Source organism: Medicago sativa, chromosome 3 (genome assembly GCF_051527215.1).
Source record: "Medicago sativa cultivar Bolivia chromosome 3, Bolivia_mono, whole genome shotgun sequence".
Lineage (NCBI taxonomy): Eukaryota > Viridiplantae > Streptophyta > Magnoliopsida > Fabales > Fabaceae > Medicago > Medicago sativa.
Window position 1 is genome coordinate 8,700,589 of NC_140751.1, and position 9,535 is coordinate 8,710,123.

The window sequence follows — 9,535 nt, forward strand, 5'->3', positions numbered from 1 at the left end:
ACAATTCTCTATTTTTGTTATGAATTTGTGAGTGATCAGTGGATGACCATTCGCTAATCAGTCGTATCCAGTGTGCCATTAGTGTGGCTTTTCTTGTTAGACGAGCAGATTCTCTCCTGTGACTGGAGAGTCCAGTAAAATGTAAGCCATTTATTTTTTTTTTCATTGCAGACATTTATAATTATTACTCCCTCCGTTTCAAAATGAGTGTCGTTTTAGGTGTTTACACACATATTAAGAAATGCAATGATTAAGAGAAAGAGAATGGTTATTTTACCAAATTATCCTTATTAACTATTGGTTAGTTTTAAAAGTAATACTTTGGAAGTAGTGTACAGAGTATTAATTGGAGGGTACAATTGAAAAGAAAAAGTTATTATTGCATTGAAAACTGAAAGCGTCACTCATTTTGAAACAAATTTTTTTGGCTAAAGCGACACTCATTTTAAAACGGAGGGAGTAAAAGGGTAATTAAAGGTTCAAATCTACACTGCACATCATCTAGTGAAATTCTCATGAGAGGATCCAACTCCGCTTGTAAGTGACTCTTATTATCAATGGTTTTACTAGTGTTGAGTGATCACTCGTATACTTATAAGGTACAACAATTATGTCTTACAATATGACTCATGTGGCGTTATAAAAGATACTTTGAATAGCATAGTACAAAGTTGATGTTCTCTCTTTCTCTCCTTGATTTCTTTTTGGTTAACTTCAAAACAATTTTCAATATATGATTTTTTTTTTATAAAAGTGATCTTAATTATTTTTTTAGACAGAAATAAAATATATTCTACATAATTTAAAAGAGCCTATAAAAAAAATCTGTTTAGTTTTAATTTCAAAGGGTCAAAAGTCATTCTAAAGGTTGTAGAATTGATTTTATGATTTTTGTATAGTTTAGTGATTCTAGATGTTGTAGAATTGATTTTATAGTTTAGTGATTCTAGAGGTTGTAGAATTGATTTTATGATTTTTGTATAGTTTAAAGTAGAACTAATTTTACTTGTAGAGTTGATTCTACTTTTTTTTTTTAAGGAGAATTGATTCTACTTAAAAGCTACAAATTGTAGCTTTTGGCTTCTACAATTGATTTTAACTTTAAATTTATAATTAAATCCACCTTTACATAAATCCATCTAAACATAAATCACTTTACATTCAACTCACTTTTATCTAGAATCAATTTTACATAATCAATTCTAGTAAAAGTTGAACCAAACATGCTCTAAATTACTATGTCATATTTTCCCCCTATTGTGTAACAAAATCACAAGTCATTTTGTGTTTGGATTAGTTTTGATAAAAGCGACAACTTAACCGATGTGTGGTTTTTTTTTTCCTTTTAGCAAATGTGTGGTTGTGTGGTTTTTTTCCTTTCCTTTTTTCTTGAATAATGATATTTGTATAACCATTTGATGACAATTTTTATGACACTCTTCTTTTTCTCTCTTCTTATTGGTCAAAAATAATAGAGAGAAAAATGAAGAGAGAAAAGGAGCATCATGTGAGTACGAGAGAGAAAATTGTCACAAAATAGTTGTACAAATATCATTTCTCTTTTTCTTTTGCTTATATACAAGAGGGAGTACACTAATTTTAATGGTAATACATGTGTTTATATTCTACATGGCAAAATCAATCAATTTTACCTTCAAACCTCATTTGACTAGAAATGATAAAAGTGTCAATTTGAACATTAAACGTGCTTTAAAAAAAATACATCCAAATACAAGTTATAGTCACCAAACCAATTTTACAAAATGAATTATACTCAAAATCATATCTATCAAAACTCACCCAAAAACACCAACATTTATGAATATTCTATATACTTTTTACACTATAGAATGAGTTCGAGTTCGAAACACAACCGACATACATCCATGTTACTTCATTTCTAGTTTATTAGAGAAGTATATTAGTTACATTAATGCAACGAAGACTCATCACAGTTGCCCTTATGCACCAATAAGGTACTGAAGGAGCTGTGATCCTCTCCGGTCACCGGAAAGTTCTAGTAGGAGAGAGAAATACAGTGAATAAAAAGGATTCGCTGTATAATCTCAGATAAACGCCAAAAATGACCGAGATATCCATCACTCTGAATGAAAAGTCTCTTTCTTCCTCTATTATAATGCCTTTGTTCACCTGAGCTTTATTTTACACATGAATCCAATCACATAAAGAAACATTTATTGCATCCGAATCAATGCTTTTCCTTTTGCTAGCAAGGCGTGTATCTGACCTCATATTGTTTGTTCAACTTGTTCTTGTTTATCGGCCTTTTGGCTTCTTAGGAAGTCTAAAACTGATAGCCGCTATAGAAGGATGGAAATTGAATTTAATCTCAAGATCTTATGTTCAAATACAGTATAAAATGAAAATTCGTTGTCTAATAAACAAGAGTTGTATCAAGTTATATCATCTTCATAATCATATTTGCAGTTTAAGTCACACTATATGTTAAAATAAAGTAATGCAGTGTACCATCAATTAATACTAAATTTTTACTTTTTATGAAATTTTATAGACTTAATTTACTTCAACAACTTACCCGTTGCTCAAGTCCACTGGCTTCAGATTTCAATGTAAGAGATTCCAGCAAGTCTATGGCTTCTTGAAATCCATCACTAGCGGATTTTTCATCCCCTAGACTTTTGTCCACATCCGCTACTTTTGCAAGTGAAACGGCAACATCTAAGACCTAAATTGATATAAACAACGAAAAAAGGTTAATTTCGAAATCAGCCATGCCATTGATATAAACAACGAAAAAAGGTTAATTTCGAAATCAGCCATGCCTTCTGTCCAAATGACATGTTCTAACGTGGAAATGTGCGTGGGTGGTTAAAGATTCAATTAACCTAAGTGGTTAATGGGCAAGATAAATTGTACTTATGGTTCAGTTGTTGCAAAAGAGAAACAAAATCAAACTGAAAAATATCTACAGTTACAAGAACTCACGTAATGAGGAAACTACGGGTGCCTCTGATCAGTGGAAAAGTTATGTTTCCATTTTAGTTTTCACTAGTGCACAAACAAGCACTAACATAATTCTGTCTGTTTCTATCGATCTCTCATTTTTCCCGCCTTCTTTTCTCTTTCTATAATATGTTTTTATCATTTTCATGGACAAATCTCAGAAATCAGAACACAAGACATACAAAAACATTTTAAGTTGCCAAGAAGCTGCCCAACCTTGTCAAAGCAAATTTTATTTTCAAACGGTCCATGTCAGTATTATGCTGGGACTGGGGTTCGAACCCTCACCTCCTTATCAGTCTGCTTCTTAACTCCCACCCCAGTCACCAAGCCATCATTCTATCCCCTCCTTATGTCTAGAAATGAATCTAACTAATGTGATTGGCGTAAATCACATCATGAAGTATTTGGTGAGTAAATCAACTAGTAAGCTAAAATCCACATACTGAGGCCCTGTTTCGATAATGAACTAATTAAACGCTTATGCCTTATACCATAAGATGTAAGAGCTTATCATATAACTTGTGCAGTTGTGCTTATGTATAAGTTATTTCTATAACAAAGATAAAATAAAGAAACTGTTTTCTTATAAGCTATAATCTATTTTCTTAAGCCATACTGGATAGCTAATGGAAATAAACTGAAAACATTTTTTGGACATGTCATAAGTTGTTTCTATAAGTTCTTGCAAACAGTCACATAGGCGCTTATGTCAGTAGATAAGTCGATTCAAATGAAATTTAAAGCAAGGCGGGAAACCTTACAATTAGATATAATTCAAATATAAGTGGATAGTATTAACCAACCTGAGATGAAACATTTGAATTGTTCTTGACAACATCACGGCGAACATTTAAGGATTGAAAATAGTACGACCTTGCAGCTTGAAGGTCCCCATCATAATATTTAAGATCACCAATTTTATTAAGCGAAACGGAAAGTGTGTGTGTAATCTGTAGGACAACAAGTTCAAAGAAATTAGTTGACGAAAAACAAAAGTAGCTTGATCTTACAATTTATTATTTTTCACTAGAGCCAAGAAAAGCAAGGTTCTAATGAAATAACCTCCATATCATCCTTTGGCAACTTTGACAGAAATTCAACACTTTCTTCAAAATAAGTAACTGCAGAACTGCTATCACCCATTGCTCGGCTGCAGAAAATTGATGTCAACATGAAGATCACAAGCTACATCTTAAATATGACATTAAACTATACTCTTTTATATTTTGTGAAACAATAAGAACTATGGTTCAGGATGAATGAAACGGGGAAGAGCAAAAGGTATGGAGTACATTAAATTAAAGATTTAAGAGCACAAAACATTTCAATGAATGAATCATAACAGACTTAAAGGACCATTGTTCAAACCCCGGTGAAGGAGAAAATACAAACATCACAGCTAATATAGCAACATTTTCCTATCCCTAAAAAACTAATGCTTTAGGACCTATTTGAAAGTGCGAGAGAACGGTAAAACTAGCAAAAACTAATTCCGGACACCATAAAGGCGAATACTGCTTTTAGCAAATTGCAGAGTTGATACTGCATTATAGATATAGATAAAAATGGAAATAATTTCTACTACACACAGATAACCAAAACTCAACACCCTCAATACCAAAGATGATTTGAATTCAAACACATTAATTTTCCAATCTCCACTGATTCTAATCTAAACATTCCCGTTTGCTTTTATCTTTCTTGGTCTCATTCTAGTTATATTCAGTTTTACTGTCAGTGTTGTCAATAGCTGATCGTGGAAAATAACAGTTTGCTCTAGTTTTGCAATGTCACAATGCTATAACGCCACCATAGCTGCTATTTGACAGCATTTTACACTCAACAGAGCATCTCGAAATAATAAAGATTTGTTCCAATTTTGTTATGCTATAACACTATAGCCGCTATTTGACAACACTGGTTACTGTTTGCACCAGCATTTTGACCATGCCTTTATATCTCGGTTTATTATGTTCTCAATCAATGAAACTCCTAAGTCCTCACAGATACACTACTCTTAGTTTAAAATTTCTCCATCTTTCTCTAAGCACCAACCATATGTCTAAACAATGTCTGATCATAGAATACATTGAAAATATCCAACAACTTACCAGCAGTCACCAAGCATACCCAAGACTGCTCCAAGTTGTGAACATAACTCTGAAGTGTTACCGACTTTTTCTATCTGACTGCGAACGTCTTCTGCACATAGGTTCAGTCTTGATTTGGCACTTTCTAAATTCTGAGCACGGAATGCCTGTTTTAGAATTACAAATGGTAAAATGTTATTATCAAGTGGTCGGACAAAGTATAAAAGAAACCTAGTAAAATAAAAAGCTGTAGCTTCAGCAGATCAAGGGTCTCCATCAACAATGCCATATCCAGATAAACAACTTATAGGTTGTATGAAAAACAATTTGACTTTTATTTTGTCTTTTGTTATTATAGAAATAGCTTATACATAATTACTAAGATGATAAGCACTTTTAGAATAAGCATTAATTAAAGGACATACCCTCATGGCCTGTTGCACCAAGAAAGAACCTCTTTCCAAAGACACATCCTCGTATATGACAGGCTTATTATTCTCCGCTGCTTCTTCGCCATTGTCTAAATTAACAGACCTTTTGATCCTGGCATGACCTTCAATAAAGCGATCAACTACACCTTGAAGATCAGCATCCGGCTCGATCTTCTCAATATCAGCCCCACATAACGGACAGTCCTTAAAGCGCAATATACATGCCCTGCACATCAGACAGACATAAAATAAATATGAGTCAAAAACATTATATGCAATATAAATTCGAGAAATAAACATGGGCCGCGATACATACTTGCAGAAAACGTGAGAACAAGGCACACATTTGCTGGTGTCGAATAGAAGTGCCTGGCATACCATACAACTAAGAGGACCAATCTTAAAAGTCTGTGAGTCATATCCCAACGGACACTTTGGTGAGACACTAGCTGCGTCTTTAACCTCTTTCTTCACCTTACTTTCATGCTCTACATGATGTTTATTTGAGTTTTCATTCGATTTTTTAGAAACATTACTGTCATCTGGACGGGGAATTTTAACAAAAGGACATACTGGTTTCATATTGAATCTCCACAACAAGAACCTACAAAGACAAGACATTTGCATTCAGTTAACTTTAGAACAACTTCAAATATAAACAAAATGTACAACCAAAAACACGAAAAAGTAGTAATATTCAATCCTCATAAATTAGAGACACAAATTGCAATGATAAAAAATCAGAAATACTATCAATTAAAACTCCAACGAAAACAACAGCTTCGCATTCAGTTGACTTAAGAACATCTTCCTATATAAACAAAATGTGCAACCAAAAACAGAAAAGTATCAATCTACATCATTATAGTTTTACAGACACAAATCAAAATGATAACATCACAAATCACATGAATTAAAAAAAACCAACAAATGCAACATCTTTGCATTCAGTTGACTTAATATAAACAAAATTTGCAACCAAAACACACAAAAGTATCATTCTACATCATTATAGTTTTATACACACAAATTAAAATGATAAAATCAAAAAATACTATCAAATTAAAACATGAAGAAGTGAATAATTCAAGTTCATTTTTTTTACAGCAAATAAAATATGAATGAAATCTCCATCAAACCAACCATACCCAGAATAGAATTACAACAAATTTTCAATCTTTTCACATCACAAATGAACTTCAACAAAATTTAACACTACCCAAGTACCACAAATTATTCCAACATCATAAATTTTCAAAAGGGTATCCGAAAATAACATCAAGATTCAATTTTTTTTCAAGAAAAAAAAAATGAGAATGTTACAGAATCAAGAGAGAGGAAAGACGAAGTTGAAAGAACCAACGTTGTTGCAAGTGTCTTTGTTTGTGAGAGAATTGTGCGATGAATTCTGAGGAAATTGTGGATTGTGTGATGATGCGGTTGGTTGGAGATCGAAGTTGGGCTTATCTTTTATATTTAGTTTTTAGTCCTTAATTCTAATGTTTATTTCATTTCATACTTAACCAAACAAAACAGAAAAAAATTCAAATAAATAAATAAAAAGGTTAAATATATTTTAAATCCTCTTAATATCATAAAAAAAAACTTCAAAATATATCAAATTTTTAGGTTTTTAATATTTGTTGGTGTTAATAACTCGCCAATTTTTAGAGAAAAGAGATATTAGTAATTCAGTCAATTTCTTCCGAGCGATTCGTTATATGGGAAGTTCATTAGCCATTTGAGACAAATATATTGGTTAATTCTGTTTTAAATTTTAATCCATACTTTCTTTTTTACAAATGTCATGTTTCGTGTTTCAAACGATTTTTTTATGACATATAATTGACAAGATCTTAAAATATTATTAATTTAATTATTTAATCTTTATTATTACTAGTTTAGAGACCCGGCGTTGCCCGGGTTAGATATTAAATAAGTTTTATAAGTTTGTGTGCACGAATACATGTGTCAGTATATTAGATTGAATTTATTTAAATTTACAATTATAATAATATCATAAAAATAAATATAAATATTTCAAAAAAAATTAAAAATAAATATAAATGATGAGATGAATGTCCAATGCAAGAATAAAAAGTGTAACAAAATCAATAATGAATTAGTATTAGTCCAAGTGGTAATAGTTTTGGGTCCTTTAAACATGGACTATTACTTTCCCACCCTATTGCCTTCTCCCGCACACTGTAAAATTTCTAAAAATGCCCTTGTGCATTCCGGATTTTAAAATTCGGATTCATGTTTACTATTTCGGATTTTATAATCCGGACAATTCTTATGTATAATCAGTCATCAGACTCTCTCACATTTCAACAGTTTTGAGTTTTCATTTTAAAAACAACAAAAAAACTAATTAAAAAATCCTAAAAACCTGTCAAATAAAATCATAAAAATATAAAAATAGTACCAAAAAATTCTAAAAATCAAATAAAACTAATGGAAAATTTTTCGGATTTTTCTGAGAATATGAAAAATTAATAAAAATGAAAAATGAGTCTAAACGATGGAATTTTGGATTTTGAGGGGCGGAGTCCCATAAGAAGTCCCTTCTAGGGGAGTCATGGTCCTTGAATTTTTTTTGATTTTCTGGGGATGTTTCGGAGCAATCCGATCAAGTAGCCCGAAAACCTGATTTTTGTTAAATAAAATATTGGTTTTTAAAAATAGAAAAAATAATAAAAATATTGAGAATGAATGTGGAAGTGACATGTGGCATAAAAAACCTTACTTTATATATATACTATTGATACTATTGATTGATTGATTGATTGATTGATGTGTAGTTTGTTGAGATAAAAAATACTGAGTGCATAAGATCAAAAGTTTGTTGAGATATTTATGTTAAATAAAATAGAAAAAATAATAAAAATATTGAGAATGAACGTGGAAGTGACATGTGGCATAAAAAACCTTACTTTATATATATACTATTGATTATTGATTGATTGATGTGTAGTTTGTTGAGATAAAAAATACTGAGTGCATAAGATCAAAAGTTTGTTGAGATATTTATGTTAAATAAAATAGAAAAATTAATAAAAATATTGAGAATGAACGTGGAAGTGACATGTGGCATAAAAAACCTTACTTTATATATATACTACTAGTTTAGAGACCCGGCGTTGCCCGGGATAGATATTAAATAAGTTTTATAAGTTTGTGTGCACGAATACACGTGTCAGTATATTAGATTGAATTTATTTAAATTTACAATTATAATAATATCATAAAAATAAATATAAATATTTCAAAAAAAATTAAAAATAAATATAAATGATGAGATGAATGTCCAATGCAAGAATAAAAAGTGTAACAAAATCAATAATGAATTAGTCCAAGTGGTAATAGTTTTGGGTCCTTTAAACATGGACTATTACTTTCCCACCTTATTGCCTTCTCCCGCGCCCTGTAAAATTTCTAAAAATGCCCTTGTGCATTCCGGATTTTAAAATTCGGATTCATGTTTACAATTTCAGATTTTATAATCCGGACAATTCTTATGTATAATCAGCCATCAGACTCTCTCACATTTCAACAGTTTTGAGATTTCCTTTTAAAAACAACAAAAAACTAAGTAAAAAATGCTAAAAACCTGTCAAATAAAATCATTAAAATATAAAAATAGTACCAAAAAATTTTAAAAATCAAATAAAACTAATGGAAATTTTTTCGGATTTTTCTGAGAATATGAAAAATTAATAAAAATGAAAAATGGGTCTAAAGGATGGAATTTTGGATTTTGAGGGGCGGAGTCCCGTAAGAAGTCCCTTCTATGGGAGTCATGGTCCTTGAGATAAAAAATACTGAGTGCATAAGATCAAAAGTTTGTTGAGATATTTATGTTAAATAAAATAGAAAAAATAATAAAAATATTGAGAATGAATGTGGAAGTGACACGTGGCATAAAAAACCTTACTTTATATATATACTATTGATTGATTGATTGATGTGTAGTTTGTTGAGATAAAAAATACTGAGTGCATAAGATCAAAAGTTTGTTGAGAT

General features: G+C 30.9%; 1 protein-coding gene across 4 annotated transcripts; it reads right to left on the minus strand.

The window, feature by feature from the left end:
* Nucleotides 1-1,815: 1,815 nt before the first annotated feature.
* On the minus strand, nucleotides 1,816-6,951 carry LOC146935462 (zinc ion binding protein). 4 transcript variants are annotated; one of them, XM_085750647.1, is made up of 8 exons: nucleotides 6,873-6,951; nucleotides 5,826-6,113; nucleotides 5,504-5,735; nucleotides 5,100-5,245; nucleotides 4,051-4,138; nucleotides 3,792-3,938; nucleotides 2,558-2,707; nucleotides 1,816-2,321 (listed from the first exon to the last, which is right to left on the minus strand). In XM_085750647.1, exons 2-8 carry the CDS (start codon nucleotides 6,089-6,091, stop codon nucleotides 2,250-2,252), a joined length of 1,101 nt encoding a protein of 366 aa, XP_085606773.1. In that variant the 5' UTR covers nucleotides 6,092-6,113; nucleotides 6,873-6,951; the 3' UTR covers nucleotides 1,816-2,249. The 4 variants fall into 4 exon arrangements, with proteins under 4 accessions (XP_085606773.1, XP_085606772.1, XP_085606771.1 ...); XM_085750646.1 differs by having other exon boundaries at nucleotides 6,833-6,951; XM_085750645.1 differs by having other exon boundaries at nucleotides 5,504-6,113.
* Between the last annotated feature and the right edge of the window lie 2,584 nt (nucleotides 6,952-9,535).

Excerpts from the sequence above, each read along its gene's own strand:
- LOC146935462 (XM_085750645.1), bottom strand. The coding sequence starts at position 6,091 with ATGAAACCAGTATGTCCTTTTGTTAAAATTCCCCGTCCAGATGACAGT. Across the intron at positions 5,246-5,503 it reads TGGTGCAACAGGCCATGAGG|GCATTCCGTGCTCAGAATTT; the intron begins GTATGTCCTTTA and ends ATTCTAAAACAG. Across the intron at positions 2,322-2,557 it reads CCAGTGGACTTGAGCAACGG|CGGCTATCAGTTTTAGACTT; the intron begins GTAAGTTGTTGA and ends ATCCTTCTATAG.